General features: G+C 42.7%; 1 protein-coding gene across 10 annotated transcripts in view; it reads right to left on the bottom strand.

Moving 5' to 3' along the window:
- Positions 1 to 276: 276 nt before the first annotated feature.
- The window catches only part of LOC128297004 (TLD domain-containing protein 2), a 63,546-nt gene continuing 41,948 nt past the window's right edge, over positions 277 to 21,874 (bottom strand). For 5 of the 10 annotated variants that reach the window (XM_053032542.1, XM_053032543.1, XM_053032545.1 and 2 more), the window contains 4 exons: positions 7,234 to 7,355; positions 7,003 to 7,162; positions 6,732 to 6,901; positions 277 to 6,213 (listed from right to left, as the gene is read on the bottom strand). In XM_053032542.1, the coding sequence (XP_052888502.1) occupies positions 6,078 to 6,213; positions 6,732 to 6,901; positions 7,003 to 7,162; positions 7,234 to 7,355 (588 nt within the window). In that variant the 3' untranslated portion in view covers positions 277 to 6,077. The other 5 variants (XM_053032548.1, XM_053032549.1, XM_053032551.1 and 2 more) reach the window with 5 other exon arrangements.

The raw sequence follows: 21,874 nt of genomic DNA, 5'->3' as shown, positions 1-21,874 counted from the left end.
GTTAATTTTGAACAGTTCAACATTTAGAGTTTCTCGTTCCCTTTTTTCTCCATTCGAGATCTTTTTTGTTCGTTTTCTGTTTGCAACTTTCCCTTTCTTCATTCTTTTGCGCTATTTGAGTGTTTTATAGTTTAGTGGGTTTTCACTGTGTTTTGCTTGCTCGGATTCTTGTTTTTTTTTAGTTATTTTTAATATTATTATTCCAGTCTCTACGTTTGTAATTGACAGAAGTTTTCTTCTCCGTTCGCGCATGCACTTTCGCTTTTCTGCTAGTACTGGGAATGTATTTATCATGTTAGTTTGTTTTTTGTTTTGTTTTTCTTTTAATAGGTTTGCATTAATCGTTTTTTTCACTTATTTTTAACTCTGTTCGATTTGCTCTCTCCGTTTTACTGTTCTGGTTGTTTTGTTCGTTTTGTTTTAACAACACGTTTTACTAATATTTGTTACTTCGTTCTTTCTTTGCTTTCATACATACTTTAACCACTTTCTTTTAGGTGTTTTATATTAACTTTAGGGTTTGTTTTTTGTTGAGTTTTGTCATATGAAATATATATATATATATATGTATCAGTAGGCTATATCTCAGTAGCACTTCATTAATATTCTTCTATAATATAATTCGCAATACGTTTTTACCGATTTTGTGTGTGAGTGTGTGGTTTCGCTTCTAACGCATTATGCTACCAGTATTGATACGATATCAACGAACGAATAGTGTTTGTGTGTCTAGAGGTGGTGGTCATAAATTGAGCTACCTTCAACAGCTCTCCTTCACACTAACACGTACCGTTCTGCTTTCGTAAGCCATCCTTGCGTGTACACTTTAATAGATTTTGCTAGAGAATTTCCGATCGGTATACTTGTAAGAGGTTTTTTTTTTAATGTAGAAAAGAACACAGCACTTCCGTGGGAAGTGCGTGTTAGTAGAAAAAAAGGGACACAGCTGCCCGGTTTAGTTTCGTTTCTGTAAACGTTGATGCTTTCTTTTGATGAGCGTGTCACTGCCTCTGTACGTTAGTTGTGCTAAAATGTGAGATTGTTTTCAAAAAGGTACCTTCCGGGTCGAGGATCAATGGACTCCTGTAGAAATGTTCCGTGTTCCGACTAAAGCTGTCAGTGTGTAGCAGTTTGGGGTTATCCATTTCCGGACTTTTGCTTATTTCAGTAACAAATTGTTCCTTTTCCTGTTGTAACAGGTTGATCGCGTCTGTTTCAGCGGTAAATTCGTTCAGACCAATCCAGCTTTTCTGTGCCGAATGTGTCGTTTCCCTTTTCCACTCACTGCTGATTTATGCAATTTTGATTCGAGTTTGATCTTGGTGCGGAATTCGGCCCTAAAATATTATAAAAGCATTCCAAATAACGCTTACGCTTCTATTAGCTGTTCTGCGGGTGGTTTTGATCAACCAATCGCACACATCGTTTTGCCAAGTAGCACGCTTAGTAATGCACGCGGCCCACAAACGTTTTCCGATGTATGAAGATCATGTATCATAAGTTTAAAGCGTCAGGCGCATTTCCTGTTTCTGAGATTATTGTTGGTTCCGGTGTCGGTCACTTTCTATCTGTTTTAATTGATCCACGTCCTTGATCGTTCCCGTTCGCTAGAACGCATCCTCTGCATTTTGCTTTATCTCGGTTAGCGTTTTTACGCCCAGAAATGAGGTACGATAAATGTATCTAAAATTGCTCAAAAACTTCAATTAACGAGAGCATGTTTATATCGATCCTGCTACAGTATGATTTTGTGTATGGTGTGGGTATATCTTTTCGAATTATTTATAGTTTTTTTTTTGTTTTGTTCAATAATATCTTTATGTATCGTTTGCTCCCGGGGATAGCGTTGACGTATTTCGGGCGACTCGGCTATTAAACACTACACACCTTCACTAGGAGATCAATTAGGGATTATTATCGTGTCCGCTCTGCGATGCGGGTCTCAGCCCCATTAGCTTATTATTAAATTTAACGTTGGGATTAGAACGACAGTAGAAGGATAGACAGGGCTGTGTCTAGAGATTTACACCTACCATTTAACAATATATCGATAGCACTCTTATCTAATTCCTCACCGTACAAATGAAGAGATGCTCTTTCGTAAAGCGCTCAGGTGTGGGTATTTTTGTTGTTGTGGTGTGTGTGTGTGTGTAAGGAATCCAAAGATAACGAGTGTTTTCTGTGTAGTTTGTATGCACTATTTATGTTGATGGTTGTGTTGGGCTGCAATAAAGTGTAAAAAATAAGAGATTAGAAAATATAGAAAAGTGTGGAAAAAAAACAAAAAATCATAAATACCTTTTCCATGGGCAAGGGTTTAAATTTTGCATTACACGAGCTAATATAAAAAGAAGCTAAACAAACGAACAACACAAAGAAACGATTAAAAAAGTAACATAAACCCATGCATGTTGAATATAGAGCAGATGTGTCTTTACGATTTAGTTCGTAGATGGTAGAAAAACAAATCTTTCGGCTGCTTCCATTAGGGGTTTGAGGCCAGTAATTTCATGTCGATTCATTTTTGTTTAGTGTATTGAGTTATTACTTTTGACATACTTTTATTGTTGCAGCTCATATAAAAACCCATTTCTTTCCACTCGCGGCACACTTTTCTCTCGCTGCTGGATATTGTAACAAACATACAAAACTAACATGCTGTATCTATTTTGTATATTATCAAGAGTAGTATATGCGATCGCTTTACGACATTTAACCAGTACCAAACAGGTTTCATCAACAAACAATTTTCTTTACGCAGCATGTTGGTGTATACCACGCTGTCAACCGTTATGAGGGAAAGATTCTTCTTGTCCCATTTCATACACAATTCTGGAATGTTATACTTCATTCCTTTGGAAGTATCGAAAAGTTGGACAGAGACATTACGCAGGAGCACGTAAGCTGAAATGTTTGTACCAGCTCTTATTCATTTAAAAAAGGTCTCTTTACTGTGCTTGAAACATAGGCGCTATCTGACTGAATATCGTTTAACCTTTTAAACGTCCACAACAAAAAAGAGGAAAAAAAACAAAACAGAAAAAATAATTTATAATAAATGAATTTATTCGTTTGTGTCACATATGCGCGTTATATAGACTCCTGGGTGTTTACTGTCTTAATTATAAATTGTTAAAATATTAACACTGTATGACTCGAGTAACCGGCTACACTAAACGTAACAATAATACGCACAAAGTATATAAAACGGGAGTTGGTGATGGAGGTTTGTAAAAAGAAAAGGATACTCAAAAATAGTCCAACCACTTTTGCTATGGATTCTGCACGCAAAGAATACAGCAAATGTGTTTAAAATAAATAAGAGCTCATTCATTGAGGAAAACAAAAAAAAACACCAACAACAAGACGAAAAACAAACATTTGCTAACGAACGATGCATAATATATTCAGTGTGTAATGCAAAACGAAAGAAAAGTTATATATCACAAAGTGTCGAATAAAAGGGAATGCCGATGCAGCACATCTGAATGAATAACGCTATTTACAACGATCTCTTCGCAATAATGCTGATAAGGGAAAGATTTACGATCCCCAACAACAAACATACACGTACGTGTGGTTGTGTTGTGTGTGTGCTAATGAACCTTGAAAAACGACGTTAGCCGCAGGATTTGTTGAATTTCTGCATCGTAGCTTTGACCAAGGGATGATGCGACTTTTTTTTTCGACAATAAGTACGCGAAGTAGTTAACTTCAATCATGCAAGCGCATGTACTGATCGGACTCTTTTGGCGTTTTTTTTTGTACTCTACGTGTGTTTAGTCGAAATGTAGAAACAAAAAAAAAGAAAAACATTAAATATTGTCAACTCCCTTCGTTTTCGATTGCCACACGGCGGGAAAAGCTGCAAGCTTCAGACACTGCACCGGGCCGCAGTAAAATAATAAATAACAAAGCAGTAAATAATATAAACAATACAGAACATAAACAGTCTCATCGTACGAAAAACTGTACCAACCCGGAATTCGCAAAGGACTTACAGTGTTTTTCCTTTGTTTTTCATTCACTTTTGTTATTCGTTTTCGCGTTTCATTTCGTTTTTCTTCCTTGCTTCGTAAATAGTTACTCCCATTTTTTTCCTTTTAGTGCCAGATTATGCGCAATTTGCGCGAATTCCTCAAATAAGAACGTTTGTTTCGCTTGTTCACTTTCCGTGTCTGAAAACTAAAGTGAAAAGGAGAGTTGACGATGAAATTAACGGATGCAAATAAAGTGTTTATATAAATTAAAAAAATATATCCCAGATGTGCTGTGCTTGTCTCAATGTGGTTCCTTTCCGTATTAGCTTTTGTTTGTTTATAGTCGATAGTGTTCGCGCATTGCGTGTTTATTTAAGGTTCAACAATAGAGAGGCTGGCTGTCTGCTGTCGTGTAGCACCTCCCGGTGTAGTTCCTGTCAATAATATCAGAACTTTACCAACAGGATAATGCAAACAATTTGTATGTCCTCTTGTCTGTTGTACTTTTTCCATCTCGGCGAGAGGAGAGACACGTAAGGATGATCCAGTCGTCCTTAGCTCAATTATGTTCAAATTTTACTCATCCTTTTGTCTTTACCAACCACCCATCCGTTGCTGACGGACGGGTAGTTGCGCATATGATGCAGCAAGAGTTAGATTTTGCGATTGAGGATTTTACATTTGTTTTAAGCGTTAGTTGATTACATCGTTCTGTCGCCGTGTCACGCATTTCACTGCGTGCACAGTATGTCTGCCACTGTTTCTGCGTTCTCCTCGGTAGAAAATGTACCGGCAGAATGGAAGAAACACACAGCAATTCAAGCACACAAACACATTGGGGCATTTCATTAGACGCCCTCACAGTGTCAGCAGCCGTCTTTTGTTCCATATTCTATTAAGCACCATCTAATACAAATGACCGTTGAATGATTTTAAATTTCGACTAACGTGGGTGCGGTAATGCACCGTCATTAACGGGTGATGATGATACTGTGTGTTTCGCGATGCGTATTATGGATTCCGAAGAATGCACTTGAGAATGTAATCTCATCCGGATCCTTTAGATTTTACCATGCAGTTTTCTCTCTCTACAAAAGCACACTATCATCAAACGGAAATGCCTACTAAAAGCAAGCCTGCCGCGGCCACATGTTTCTGCAACGTAACACAATTGCGCGCGCACATGCATTTCGCTCCGGTGATCATTTTGTTTACCGTCAGCAGTGACGAAGAGGATGAAAAAATGTCTATAATTCAACTATTATGGTCGTGTGATAATTTTATAGTTAATGCGTGTTTGTGTGTTGCAGCTCTTGTTGCTTTTGCCTACCACGTTTGAATACATCACGCGCGCCGCACATATTTGATACTCTTGATTACAATTTTCTTTATGCTTTTTTTTTGTTTGTTAAATATATGTATATACTTCGCCTCGATTTTCCTATAGTAGTCTCATTTCTATCGCTTTTACTAATTATATGCTCCATGCTCGCTACATTATAACAACATTTACTTGTGAACAGGCCAAAAGGAAAGGAGGGAAAAAGGGAGAGGATTGTGGGATACGCGTGTGTTCGCCTCGTTTAGTCTCATATTCTACAGATAAACGTCCGTTTTGCTCTGCTCGCTTATGTATCACTAGTTTAATTTGAATTTTTGCATTTGCTACCATCGGCACGGCACCCGGCGGCTAATTTATGCTACACATGTTTGCGCAAAAGCGACCCTTTGTGATTTTGTCTACACACAGCTATGCGCCGCTACTCTGACAACACGGTCAAGCTAAGGTGTGCGGCAAGTGCCAATCCCTCGTTTTGGCGTCGCCTGTGGGTAATCAGACTGTGCCGCCGATTGCACCATTCCCTTGTTTTGGATGAAATAGAAAAGCGAACAGTCGATTCGACCGTCCCGATTTATACTGCAGCGGTGAGGTTTCTTCAAACGGGGCAATATTGAAGACAAGCCGCACACACGCTTTGTAAATCGTCACGTGTGAAATGGTGACAGCACTGGGCTGGTGGTCGGGAAACAAGTTCATACCACAGTCCGTTCTTTTTCATCCGCAGCACATCCTGGAAGGGCTAGGGAGGAAAAAGTTTAAACAAAGGCCCAACATTCGAGCGTTTTGATGACGAAATCTTCTTGCGGTGCCAGCGGTTCGTTCGAGTATGTACTGCAGTGCTGCGATCGACCCTGGTTTAGGTCCCCGTCCAGCCAAAGGCCAAATTTTCCACTGCAAGAAAAAGAAGAAAAATGTAATCAGTTAATCGCTAGTGTATTTTTTTTACATGCCAGAAAAAAAAAACCCAGTTAACATCTGCTTATCGAATTACTGTGCCGCTAGTCATCAACAATCAGCATACCAATGTACGTGAGTCACAATCGCACATGCATTGTTTGGAGGCCAGCTCATGGGTAAAATATGTTCGCACAAAACTGGCAGCCTCCAAAACCACCTTGACCAGCTCACGCGGTTTTCCTGTTATCAACGTTAAATCATACACAAATCCCATCTCGTGATCCTCACCGCACCGGCCCAGATCGCGGGCAATACAAACAACAACAACCCGTTTTAACCTGTGGGACGAGATGGTTGTCCCCGCTACCATCTATTCCAGCCCGGCTCTAATGGCGCCATGGTCTACCTGCACTCATCGCTCTCATAGAAAGCGGTGCACATTATTTGCTGAAGTTGATTCCCTGCTTATCAACTCACTCACAGAAACACGCCTAACGAACGAGGATACTTACTCTCCGGCACCGATCGCCAAGCTTTCCGGGTTGCCCTTGATGAAATACAGATTCTCGCCGCTCCAATGGAACACTTTGAAGTGTGGATTAAATTTGTACAGCAGCGATTCGCCTGTGCCGTAGAAATGGTCGGACACATGCAGTGAGCAGGATGTTAGCGCACCGAACACCTGTGCGTGGGGAGAAACGATTTTCACCGAAGATAATAGAAAATGGAACAATTGTTAGTGATCGAATGACGTGACGGTACACGGGTACAATTGTTACTCACATTGTGGTCCGTATCTTCTATCACGATCAGTATGGGGCTCTCTAGCTTGTGCATCTTTCGGTAGAGAGAGTTCAGCGAAAAACCGTGCTGTGAGGTGCTAAACACGAGCGACCAGGAGTATCCTTCAGCGCGTGCCGGCAGATGAGCACAAAGCTTTTCCCTGTAGAGAATTCGAGTTTGAAATGATACAGATCAGCAGTCCGCGCGGAATTATATGAACATTAGACATACCTGTGCTCCTCGCTTAGGATCTCCGTTTGGCCAATGAGGTCCGGAATCTGGAAGTCCTGATCGAACGAACCAGACGCAAACAGGGTCGCTTTTCTGTAGTCATCTGTGCTCATAGACAGAACCTGTCGGGAAGGGGGCAAGATAGGGCGAAACGATACACATTTAGTACGGGTTTACCGACTAGATTGGGTTCCTCCTATGGAAGGATGCTGTTCTACACAACAAAGGCTTGCACGGATGGGTGATGGTGGTAGAAGGTGTTGATGATTCTTCATTTCCCTAATCGATGATGCACAACAATGGTAATGATGTGTAGGTGGTTGGTGAGAATAATCAATAGATGTTGCTACTGTAACGATCTAATAACACTAGAGAGACAAGGCTGCTACATCCCTTTGTCCAAGGCCATACTCGATGCAAAGGATACATTGTATATTTCACTACAAACGATAAGAATGGCAAAGAATACACAAACACTTACACTAAAACAACGGTGTACGGGGGGCACTAGGCGTGTGATATTTAAGAACAGATTTTAAATGTGACGTCACGGTACACATTTATCACAGACAAGGTATGTACAGCATATTTTCCTACCAAAAAAACGCACCAAATGAAGCTGAAGCAGTATTGCTGCTGGTGATAGTACACCGTGTCAGATATTTCTTACAATTCTCGCCTGTCTGGTTACCGGTTTGGATTGTTTGCTTGCTTCTAACAAAATAAAGCTGCTACTAATCTTAGCGAGGTACGAAGGTACTGGGATTTTATAGTTTACCACCCACCCGCTGGATGGGACAGTCCGTCGTAAATCATGAAACACATTTCCATGTTACCACATGCGTCGGTTTCTGTACCAGTTGCTGGCGTAGTTACCAGCGACCGTCCGACACCTGGGCGGTAGTTGTTATGAGGCGCTTTTGCCCGTAATATAATACGCGACTTTCGGAGCGTTTAGGTTTGAATTTTCCAGCTCCAGCCTCCAGAAAATAATGACCAGACGAGCGGAGACGAAACTTAAGCTGTAAGTAAGGTGTGCAAACTATGCGGTCAAACGAGATCTAGTGATAAAGGATACGCGTCTGTCTGTTTTCAGTGTGATGTTTTATACGGAAGAATTCCTCGGTAACGCAGCGCCTTCCTAACAAGCATCTTTCTGCAGCATGTGACACGTGCGCCGCTTACGCTTCAACGCCGCATCAAAGGAATGAAAACAACAATATCCGACAAACAAGCGACTTATCTATTGCATCGCTTTCGGGCACTAATGCTCGGTGCGTAATAATAAAAGCATGCGTAGATCGCATTTGATCTTCTCACTCTCTCCTCCTGCCCACGCTTCTATTGGCGTGGAGGAGGATGCATAGCGATGCTAGTGTACACAACAGTCCATTTTCTTCCATTGTTTGTTGAGAGTAGACGAAATGTGCATCAAAACAACATTACGAAATTGCTACTTGTTTACGTGATGCCAATCTCTATAACAATAAAAGCAAGAGCTTAGGTATTAACAACCTTCGTATAGCGAGCAATGGGCGAAACTTCCAGACACGCAGATTTTAGTTGCATTTTCATTGTATATTGTTAATACGGCAATCGAGGACCCTGGACCCGAAGCAGTGATTCTCACTACAAGAAAAAAGAACTCTAAAATCTTAAACAAACAAAATACTAAATTAAAATTTGGTGTCTTTCACTTCATTGCCAAGCATTATTATGGTCCAGCTACGTTGGATGAAATGTTTAATTTTTTAAATACTTTCATACTATAAATAATTTAAAAAAAACAGCATCCGAAGGTCGAAAACATTCAATTGTGTTTTTTTTTATTTACCACTCTATTAAATGTGATAGAGCAGTGTTCTGCTAATGACACACAATTAAACTCAAAACATGAATATATCTACACACAATGGAATGTATCATTACAACGGCAAACAATAATGCCGACCAGGGCGTAAATGGTGGTTTGGCGTAAGTCCGGCTTGTGCTCGGACCCCTCGATCAAAAGCGGCAAAATTTAAATGCCATTTGATTCATACCACCCTTCTTCTATTCTCGATTATTTGAGAGTTGTTTCAGTTAGAAAAAAAAATTGTATAAGTAATATTTTAAAAATATCGGCACTAAGCATACACTTTGCTCATTATTGTAAACAAAAAAAATACTAATGTTAAAATAGTCTACTAATGAACACGTTCATTGCATTTTTGTTGATAGAATTTATCACCAAAAAAAGCGTATTTTTCCATTCTAAAGCGTTTATTTTAATGGAAACGCATAATTTGGAATTGTTTCTCGATTCTTTTCATATTCAACTAGTACGATTTAAAGGATGAAGTAGAATCTATCCATCGTTCCATCAGTTTTTGCAAGATGGAATTTATACTAGCTTTAAAGTATATAATTCTTAATATCTGATCTCCGATTATACACGTCCCTTCAGATATTCCAGCAAGCACAAATCCCGCTAGTGATGCAGGTAGTTCAAACTTCAGTTCTGTGTCTATCAACTTAAGGTAAGACACTTCACATCACGGTCCAATACAATACAAAGTAAAATTGGCACCAACCTCCTGTGTTAGACAGAAACATTTGATCGCGCGATCAGTTTGTTACGTGCGCATATTACCGGTAAGCTCACTGAGCGCTGCTGTCTAATATAACGTTTTGTTAAGTGCCGGTCACAGCTTTGTACCATTCCTGACATTTGTCAGACCTAATAAAAGGTCATCTCCTCTTAATTCGCTCAATTAAACTCGTCTCGTAGATTTTGCACGTAGATAAAAATGGATAGAACTATGGAACCAAAAAAAAAAAATGCAGGCAAACGATCGCAATGATGTAAGAAATGAGGATGAGTAACAGCTTTTGCTGAAGGACTTTGCTACTTGCTTAAATCTAACGATTATGGGGGGTAAGCACCTTATCGCCATACGGAGCCAAATTGAGCAGTTCGCACATGGTTGCAGTTTTGGGGGGGTTTGGAAAGCGAAGTTCGTTCAACAATCGTTTAAACCCACGAAAAAACCCACGGTCTCGTTCTTTGAACTCTTTGCACCTCTGGCTCTACCACACTCGCCGCTGCTGTGAGAGCGAATGCTAAGAGAGTTGGGGTGATCAACACAGAAGATCCACTAAAAGTTCACACAGTTCACAGGCGAGCCCGATAAAAGGGCCGTTGCACGTCAGCTTTCCACAGCACGTTGTTTTGTTGCGATCTTTCAACCCGAGACACAACACCTCCAACACATCAAACGCGAGCGACGCAGCGCAAACTGACGGGGTGGTTACGTTTAATTGCTCTGTTTACGCACAAAACGAGATCACATACATCGAGATCATGAAACCGCGTCGACGAGTGTTAGGCAAATTACGGTGTGCTGTTGTTGCTGCTGGGTGTAACGTTGCGCATTTGAGCCAAAGTAATGATACACACACACACAAGCTGTCACTGTCACACACTTCTGCGCAGCGGATAGTCTTGTTATCTTTCTTCTTCGATCACCATTCAAAGCACACCCCAACCCTCGGTAGCGCTTACAGGAAAGACACACAAAAATCAAGGGATCAAACGATCGTAAAGTCGTGCGCGGTGCGTGTATCGAATTCACACCTTTGCGTGCTAGCACGGAACACGGAGGATCGCACTGTGCGATCGTATCACCGATGCGTTTCCTCTTAGTATAATAGGGAACAAAAAAGGGCGGACGTCGGTTTCGCTACTTCCAGTACGGTGGAAGGCTCGCACAAAACTAACGGCAGCCAACCTGAATCGCGCTGTTGTGAGTGCGCGCGTAAATGCTTTGTGTACTGCCATTCGCCAGTGGGGGGGGAGGGAGGGTGTTGCAGCTCGCTTCACCGGCAACGCGTCTACCACCCGCGATCACCCATTTGCCGTCGTCTTGCGGTTTATGGTCAGATCTAGATCCATCGCCCGTTTTTCCTCGCGCGTTGTGTGAGGTCGTGGATGCGCGCAAATGCATGCGCACACATGACCGGGGCACAAACAGCGCAACAGCGTTTGCGAGAGTGGAATTATTCTAACGCGCTTCATATAACTTTACGCCCATATAACGGTTGCAAATGGAGCGCTACCTTCGGCAAGGCAACGGTATCCGCCCAGCACCACCATCATGAAGGACACACCTGCAGTCCAAAAAATGAGCATGCTCCGCGATGGAAAACTTCTCTAACCACCTATTTTATGGCTGGGGATCGGGGATGTGTGGAACACACGCGCTACACTTTGGCCCCCCCAGTGCCAGTGTTGCATTTAAGGCATTTCCGGCCGATACCTCAATTTTTCCGACCATCGTTTAATTCCTATCGGATAGTCTAATTAGCTTAAAGTGGCTCATTTCGCTCGATCGCCGCGTATCTCTGGTATAGAATTCGTCCGATGATAAACCTCCGGTGTGTGTGGTTGCGAGGTGAGTTGACGGGGCGACGGAACGACCGTCCATTCAATCAAACTGACGATGTGAACACTAATGGCAAACAGACTGGCCGGGCTCTGCTGGGGGAGGTACTGAGCACCAGCAGCGTTAACTGTCTGCTGCTTGACACAAGAGCGTTCCGGACAGGGCCTGTCCATCCGCAACAGGTGATATGTTTGGCATTGACTGAATGAATTGCCGAACAAGATGAAGCTCACACCCAGCATCAAGTTGAAGTTTTATAATTCTGCCCATGATACACAAATGCAGCTATAGATGGACTGGGTACGAAATTTGCAAAAATAAAAATATCACTGCAGTAACATTATCTAGTTAGGAAGACACGAGTACTAGACAAGATGACAAACAACAATGATGGCAATGTTGCTCGCAAAGCGCAGAACTAAGTTAATGTGAATTAGAAATTCCCTGAATAGGTCGCCGTCCAAAGGCAATTGAAAATATCTGTCGTTAATTAAAAAAAACACACACCTACGAATAGTTAATTAATATCATACGTTTGATCACCCTCGAATCGCAGAACCAAAACAACGATCTGATTCTATAGCTAGAATGTTGCTTAACACATTGAATTAGCCCCTATAGTGGATGACTTATTGAGAGACTTTGATTTAATTAATTCAAACGACTCCCTATTCTGGAGCCTCCACGTCATCGATCGCACTATGCAACCGTCTATAGCCAATTCCAGCGGAAGTAAGCTAATTGATGCGGTTTTGTCAGTCCCTGGGCATCATCGCGCTATTGCACCATCAAACAAAACTATTACAATGCGTCACGCTGGAGTGCGTCACAACGAACCATTAATTGTTCGTGGCTTATCCCGCGTATATGCCGCGCACCCAACCGTAACTAAACTGTGGCAAAATATTATTCACCCGATAGTTCTCGCCTCCCGAAGCTTCACACGGTGCACAACACTGGCTGATTAATTTACAGCAAAGGCGATTGGAGAAGAGATGCTGATGCGGTGCACGGTTGCGCTTTTGCGTGACATACACGTCACCCACTGCACAATCGTTCCGGTGGGCAATGGAAATGATCGTCAAACGTGCGCCACTCCCGGTTGGCGTTGCGCCGTGGGAAAAGGTCTCACGCATACGTGGCGCAATCGACATTCGATTCACCCGAACACAAATGATGATTTTTTCTAATACGCATGACCGTGCCCCTAACACCTAAAAACAGATGAATTCGCAGTTTGATCCTGATCTGTAGAACGCTCTCAGATGTGTAACTGCATTTCCGAAAACGCACACGTCACAGAGATTTTTACAGCATTCTGTAGAGTTCCTATATATCTGATCACCCAACACGCTTCGTCGGCAGAGGTAAAGCCCGTAAACGGGTAGTGGCGGCGGCTACCGTTGCATTTTATACGGCATATCCTGCTTAGACGGCTTAGACATGTGTGTACAGTTACTGTAAAGGCCTTGGGATGTAGACCGATATGAACGATACGGTAGGGGGTTTTCCCGTGCACGAATAAAAGTATCCCACCTTTATTTAACCTGTTTGTTCACAAACTGTTCGGCTACAACCTTAGCAGTTTTAGCAGCTACATTTATGCGCGCGCCATACGCTGTACCATACGACGTCACAATTGAAACACTGAACGGTGGATACAGTTACTTTGTCGTTCATGTGATTTGCAATCGGGGTGCATATGATTAGTGTGGAAACACAACTTAGCTGGATATTCCGCATGAAAACGTTCGACTACATTGCCATTGCATCACCACCGAAGAGTGGACTCCTTGATTATTGATTTTTCGCCCCAAAAGTATTCATCATTGTAGGACCGTTCGGTACGTGTTACATTATTAATTGGATCCACTTTGGTTTTGTTGCACCGTATGGCAAGAACTAATCACGAGACTCGGCGAGCAACTCCATAAATCAAACAGTAACAACACGCTTACAAACTCTCATCCGCGATCGGCAGTCATTAGGAGTTAATTGATCATCTGCTAGTGTTCTGCTGTCCGAGCAAGCATAATCGAGCCAGGCAGCAGGCCCTGAGATAATGGACAAGCAGTTGACACTTGGTAAACGCCAAACTGTGAACGTTCACTTGTGGGATATCGTTCAACACCTTACCATAGTCTCCGACCTGTTTGAGGGACGTCGTACAGAACACGAATTCAAGGAAGTACATTCACCTGGTCCATTACATAACAATGGCCACCGGGGTGAAGAAAGTGCCGAGACAAGAGTGTAAATTAAATTGCTCTATTTGCAGATGCAAATAATTCTGCAACGTTCTATCAACTGCAGTGTAAATTTTCCACCCTGTTGCTTTTACAATCACACAGGGTAACGACCGAGGAGGTCGGCCAGATGTAAAAGTAAATCAATCCGACTTTCCCTCCCGCTATTGGTTCAATCCCGATTGACGATCACCATATGGTGGTCCGTTTCTGCTCCATTATCAATAAATGCATAGTGATGAGCTTGGTTGAAAATCACACCCTAATGACCTTTAGGATGAAGGATCATGATCTGCACATGAGCCGAGACATACAGCAATCTGCTGTTTGCTTTCCTTTTTTTTCTTAAAAAGGGAGATTACTCTCATTGCTCTAGAAGCGGCACGTATAATTGTATGTTCCTGATTACATTTACTAGTTTGTTTTGCTTATCAATTGAATTAATTTCCGATTGGAATTTTCCGCTGCCGAGTACGATCACGCAGGTGTGATAGCGTGATTGAAAGGGCCATGGCAAACTACAAGACATTTCATAAGGACAGCAAAGTGAACAATCCTAACCAAACTGTTACTAGGAGATGTAAGGCCGTTCGAACTGGAAATAGTAATATACATATCATATACAGCATGAGCCCCAATGTTAGTATTGGACACTATGAACTTTCCCTAAATATTTTAGGCACTTCATCTCCATTACCGTGTGTAATCGATCATCATCAAATTCCTCCTTGGTGTTCAGCAACGGATAACCTTCCTCACCGGTCCCGCTAACACCTCCTGGCACGATAGGCACGCTAGTATCGATGAGTGGTGGCGTCGGTGGCCGTGATTTGTTCACGATCGCACGACGGAACGGTATTAGGCGCCCCCATCTATAGTAAAGTTGCCGACCCCAGCGCTTTGACGCAAAATAAATAGTGGCCGAAACGGCCAAAAGCACAAAGTACCACATCACGATCGTTTGTTGTCCGTTAAGGTCTATGTTGAAACGAATGCTACAGAATCTTCCACACGGCCATGCAACTTGTTGCTGAGAAGTTGCTGCATCCAGGTAACTACAGACGTCGGCGGCCGGCACTTTACCAGTTTAATTCTTTACCACCAAACGGTCAAACGGCAGTAGCCTGAACGGTGTTATGTTCTGATGTTTATGTTTATATTACGCATGACACGCTGTTTACTGGGGTGCGCTCATTAGGGGGTGGCCGGCAGCTTGATTGTTTGCGTTGAAGAAACCGCTGCTGGTGGTAGTGGTGTTATAGCTGTACATAAGGCACATCAGCACACGTGCCCACCATCATCGTTTACGACTGGTTGTGTGTGTGGGTTTTACAACGTACCCACACATCTTTTCCACCGACAACTTCTCTGCCGGTGTGTGCGTGTTGGTGCTTAATGGTCAGGTGGTTCCACACCACAGCTGTGTTTGTTGATTTCAGCTCTATGTGCCAGCAAAGTAGGCTTAAAATATCGCTGACTATCGGTGTGGCTCAAGTTGTTGTTTTCTTTTCACTGATTCTTCACCATTTGCCGATGCAATTCACCGTGGTTAGGGACTTTTTCGGCAGCAAATGAGATGTCTCGTGACATGGCCGGTTGCAACTGGCTCGTTGACGGGATACAGCTCCTTCCGTTCGAAGGTGAATGCAACGACCTCGGCAAATCGGGGCGAAAAGTTGTTTCAGCAAACCGGTATTTCTTCTGTGCGGCACACAAAATCGGCTTGTCGATGGCTAGGCGTCGGTTTGGCCGGTGCAGTGAAAATGTCACATTCGTATGCCTGCGAGAACGGTGCCTCCTGACACACTACTAACACACAACTCAGAGAGTACAGATTTTTTGCTTTACAAAAGGCATAACACTGCGTTGTTTGCTTCACATAAGGTGGGAGTAGGTTTAACATAAAGTAGACACATTTATTGCCACTGATGTCGGTACAAAATTTGATAGCATTCACTTTAAAATCACGGCAAAGACTGCCAAATGCACACTCGCGCACCAAACGTCACCAAACGGACTAGAATAGGTGGGCTACTTTCGACAATCTCCTGCTCCAGCAGATACCGGCCATAACGAGAGAGAGACCGCGCAAGAGAGGATAAATGAGAGAAATATACTCCATCGTAGAAACGCACACAGAGCCACCAGGCGTACGCTTGCTTTCTCTATCATCAACTCCACGGAAAATCGTTGGAGTATGTATACAGTGTATGATCCATTCCACCATTGCTGATGTGCATGAGTTGGTGAGCTGCTCTCTATTTGAAACATTTTAGGGGAGACAGGAGCACAAATGCGCGAGCTCGCGCGATACGAGAAAGAGAGCTTTTTCAAAGTTTCTGCCGCTTGCGGGCAAAGTTGTTGCTATGTAAGGGTTGCACTAAAGCGGCTATTGCTCTAATAAACAAGTGATGCTGCGACACGTGCTATCGTCTCATACTACTTTGTATTAAACTACTTGCTTTTTAAAAGTTGAAGCTTCTTGCGAATTTTTCCATCACACGTATCTAAGCTTGTGGATTAGTGTTGTGCATAATGAATCTTTTGAGAAGAGCCATTCAAATGAATCTTAAACGTGGAGTCATTGAAATTGACACTCAAAAGATTCACACCCCTCGGAGTAGTAGCGGATCGCACCCCTTAAGACAATAGGCGAAATGACAGGGGGGACAATCTCCTAGGAGATCATTCATCTTGGATGAATCATGAATCTTTGGTATAGATTCCGATTCATTAATTCAGCTCAACGAGCCATTCAGATTCGCGCATGATTCATCTGAATTAGATTCACCCGACAATAATCTGGTCCTGTCCAAGATTACTCAATGGTAGACTGTTAGCGCGTGACGTCAAACTCTTACTTTAGAGTTCCCCATGACGTTGATAATCCAGTTTTGGGTAGTTCTATGTTTCACACTCAAGGACGGGAAATGTGGTGATCTATAACATTGTTTCCTATCAGCCACATTAGTTAACGCTCCGTATGACAATCCACTGGGGTTAGCCGAAAACACGGCAAACGAGCCGAATCAAAACTTTTTAATCGAAATAGATTGAAATCAATTAAAACAGGAACGAGCACGAATGCGTGTTTTCGTGGCATTCGATTGCTGATAGGTCGGAAGAAGTTTTAAGGTTTTAAGAAATGTATTATTTTCCATTGGGATTCGTTACAGAAGATTAAAGGTAAAGATCAAATTGTTCAAATGTAAATAAAACATACTAATTCTCAAAAGAGACGTTAACGTAAACAAGGCAAAACTTAAATAGCCAATTCCAAAGCAAGTCAGGACTAGTAACGTGACGAAGGTTCATATCACTGCTCATGTACTATCAACCGAAACAAAGTATCTTCGTGTATTCAACATTCTCCTAAAGGGGGAAGAACATTATTTTTAGTGATCAACAACACGAGAATAAGCTTAGTCATTAATCTTAGCCAGGATGTCACCATTGCCAGTTGATGTACATCTCATAAAAATAACTTTTCGATTCACCCCCGTTCCGTATTCGATCGATTCCGTGGAGATGTGATGCTAGATGGCATGTGAGGTGTGTTTTAAACAGGCTGACCTAACACACGATCGCATCAAGGTTTGCCCCGTGTCATGCAAAGCAGTAGAAATGTGACGAGCAAACAAATGAAATGAAATGCATCGGTAAACAAAAAAACAGAAATATGCAAAAGGCACAGGAAGAAGAGAGACGTACGACTGCTTCTTGAAATGTATTGACGATCACCGATCGGGGTGTTGATCGGGACGACGGTAGTAGTAGCAGTGGTTGAGCAAGGTTTAGAAAAGAAATTAATTTGCATGATGAATTAATCGAGTAGTTTAAAGCAAAGGTTATCTTTTTTCATGCAGAAAAAAACACGAACGCATACGCTAACGTGTGGTACAATGTATTGAAGAATCGAAAATATCAAACGTATGCTCAAATGTTATTTTGTTGATGGACAATTCTGCAACCATAAATGGTTGTGTTTTGGTCAGATGGTTTTAGCCAGGAAGGATTACGAAAGAGGGAAGAGTACTGATTCTACCGAAGGAGACCTCTCACGTGTTACTCCACGAATTTAAGTAAACGGTTGAAAGTACGCGTGGAAAAGACAAGGTAGAATAATATCAAACACACACACACACACAGATTGTATGCCACCAATCGGGTCGCCGTGCAGGTTCCTTCATCGGAACGGAACCGGTCAGGGGACCGACCGCCGGTCAGGGTCGCTAAAGGTTAGACTGTTCTTCCTTCCCGCCGAAACCGTACCACACACATCCGCCGGCTCAGTTCGCGTTCATAGCGCGTAATGAGACAACGGCCGTGTGGTGTAGGAGCAGCGTATGTTAAGGTATGCAAAAAAGTGCCTGAACAACAGAGACAAGTCCGTGCTATTATTTTTTATCCAGCACTATGACCAATAACAATTTGCTCCTGTTAGTAAGGGTTGCACCACACAATGCAGCAAAAAGAGCACCATAAAGGGTTCTGCTTGCGGATGGAAGGGTATCGATAGGGTTGGCAACATGTGTAAAGAAGGTCTAGGATGATTAGCATTTAGTAGGCCCACACGTTGGGTCCGATTGGTCAGGGAGGTATATTATTTGTGAAGATTGTGATCGTTTAGCTAGAATATGATAGTTTACCTTCGTCTTCAGGTACTTGGTCAGTTTGTTGATTTTTGATTTCGACATCATTTGGGCTTATGTTTCAATATCAGGAACGATACGGAATATAAACGGTTTACTGCTGTACCACGGCTTGTTCAACAAGAAGCTCTTATTCGACACTTTCTGCCGGCAAGGGAATAGAGCTCACGAATGCTTCTATAATTACGATAAAACTACTAAAAACAGAGGGATATCACAGCACAGGATGCTCCACAGAGAGTACAATGTTTCTATACACACAACCAGGTATGTTTGGCTTCTTTCACGACAGAATCCGCCTGTCATGCAGGAAAAGCTTACTTAAATTCCACACAGTAGCGCAAGAGAGCATTTGTTACACAAGGGACCGTGTGTCTGAATCACTGAACAGAGAGCGTAGCACCACTAGACACACTGAATTGATACACCGGGAAGAGAAAATTAGGATGAATTGATATTAATTTCGTAATATAGCCACACACGCGTAGACGCACTCCGGATCATTACAATCTGGTGGATGTTGTTATTTCCCCTGTACACACACGGAAATGTAATTCTTCACAAGATCACTACTAGACGAACGAATCATGGCTTCATCCCGGCCAAGATGTAACTGAACCACCGTTCAAGTTCACGGAGAAAGACGCCACACGGTTGTGAACAGATCTCGGACGAAGGGCTGAGCGTTACTCTCATTGCCGATGTCTAGAGAGCGATTCTGCTTTTCACACGTGAAGAAAGTACAATTCGGACACGTCCGAGCCGATCAGAGAGTGCGAAATTGAAACCGTTTTAGAAAAATAAAAAAGAACGGTACGATGATCACAATAATTCGCCGAACGATAGAGAGAGATCTCACCGCATGTGGACGCGATCGTGGGGATCGTGGATCATACTGATCATTCGTCTGATCGAGTGAAACCGCGCAGTACGCCGCGGGCAAAGTGGTTGTTTTTCGGGGTCTGATGAAGAATAGAGCATCAACAAGAGAGAAAAAAAAACATAGCGTACATTTACAACTACACGCTTTCGTCATCACTACACCACTTTCGGGGATCGGTATAAGCCAGCTGATGTTGAAATGAAAGTACACAACACTATCAACACACGTTCCGCGCTTACTGTACGTTTCTTGCGCGGTAAACATGAGGAATGTATCACCAGCACAACAAAAAAACAAACAAACCAAACTATTATAAAACAAAATCAGACCGCTGGGGGGAAAATAGTTGGCTAGCACTGTAGACTTTTCTCAGGGTAAAGTGTAAGCACTATTCCTGTCGGGATTTTCCTTCCCAGGGACGTGTGTTTTGATATTAGCAAAGGAGTTTGGTTGTTTGGTTCAAAGTCACAAACAAACACATTCACACTATGAGGATCAATAGTTACACTGGCGGACGCAACACACAGCATCAGGCAAATTTGTCGATACTGCATCATCTGCTAGCACGAGAGCAATTAAAATTTGCAAATGATATCCATCGCGTACCCATCAGAGTATTCGTTCAATCGTGTAACGTTAAACCAAACTAAAGAAATACACCACCGGACACTGCACAATCAGATATAACTTTGCAGCATTTTGGCCGTACACTACAATGTTTCACCTGTGTTTTCGAGAAATCCGTTCACTCCTGCACGCGATCGGCAACGGAGATGAAGGCAGAATGAAATGGCCCGACCAGTGCATAGTGAAGACGGTGCGCGTACCACACTCGATCGCCGATCGTCGGTGGCCATCGATGTAACGCGCCCCTACGTTGGTGTGTGCGAAACCGTACACACTCTTGCGTGTGCGCTCTCTTCCGCCGCGTGTACGCATGGTCGCTCGTGTATTCGGTGCAGTGGAAGAAGCGTAGCAGCAGGGCAAGGCGAACTGCCAAATCCGAACCAACGTACGCTTCAACGAAAAGGCCAAAAAGGACGGTACGCGTGTGTTTCTTTGGCCAACCATGAGCATGACTTGTGTACGGGGTTGGTGCGTTACTTTACGCAGAGAAGAAACACAAAGCCACAAACGGTCGAGCGAGAGTATGTTGCAAAAGTTGACCTCTCCACCGCATGCTGACCGTATAAAAGTGCTGCCATTTTGCTCGTTCGTCTATTCGTCACAAAACCCCCCCCCTTATCGTACGACACCTGTATATTCACAAGCTCCCCGTATGCGTGCGGTATGAAACCGCGAGTGAAAGACGACAAACATGAAGCGAAAACAGTGTGGTGATCTCAAATTACAACGGATTCGAGGTGCCCCAGTTCAAGGTAAAATCGACCGACGTTCGTGCAAACCCCTTCTTTATCACGCACCATAGTTCGAAACAAAAACAAAACACTTCGTAAATCCTCATTTCGCGCGCTAGTGGTACGATCTTGAGTGATCGAATTGGTAAAGGAGATCGCACCCGAAATGCATTTCCAGTGGTGTATTCTTGCTTTCATTTGTCCGATCGGTAAGATTTGGCCGATAGATTGTGCACAGGTTCAGGGAAATTTCGACCGCGAGACTGGATCTCTAGCTGCGGGGCGCACAAACTGCGGATTTCCGATGGAAAAATACAACCACCTCAGGGGAGGGCAAAAAGGGACAAAACGGTTGTGACAAGCTACCGACAAAATCCGAATTTTATAAACTTGTTCTGGGTGACCTGTTTTTTTCACACACCGATTTTCTTGTGTTTTGGAAATTTTCCTACAACCGTAACACGCATGTTTATGGTGTAGATCAGGGGTCGGCACACCTTTCACGATTAGGGCCAGATTTTAGAAAAAAAAAAACTCTGAAGCTACGGGCCAGACACTTCTGACGACGTTTTAGACTCATGAAAAAGGTGATATCGTTAGTCCTATGCTAACATTTTCTTATAAATTATACAAGTGTATTGCGTCTGCTAGGATTCGCGCAGGTTTTGTTTTCAAAACTATGGTTGTAAAAATTATCCACAGTACTTTTTTAATGTTTTACTTTCATACATAACATTTTTACCTTCAACATCCTTATAATATCTGCTGAATGTAAAAAAAGCAACGTTGCTGATCGGTCGGATTCTGGAATCATTGATCAAACTCTGCCATCCTCAAGCTCAAGTTCAAGCTCAAGACATCAAGTTTCGATTTGTGCGAGGAACAACTCGTAAACAAAATTGCCTCCATTACCGCATGCGTTCTGAGCTTTACGTTGAAGCAAGTTTAGTAAGCTTTCAGCTTTCGGTTAAGAATTTATTGGTCCACATTCATTGTGATAGGACGACCAAATGAATTTGATGTCGATGATGTTTCACAGATATGTTTTACAAGTATTGTGATGGCGAGAAGATCTTTC

This window comes from Anopheles moucheti, chromosome 2 (genome assembly GCF_943734755.1).
Source record: "Anopheles moucheti chromosome 2, idAnoMoucSN_F20_07, whole genome shotgun sequence".
NCBI classification, from domain to species: Eukaryota; Metazoa; Arthropoda; class Insecta; order Diptera; family Culicidae; genus Anopheles; species Anopheles moucheti.
Note: the sequence above shows the minus strand (reverse complement) of the source record. Positions and strands in the feature narration are given on the sequence as shown.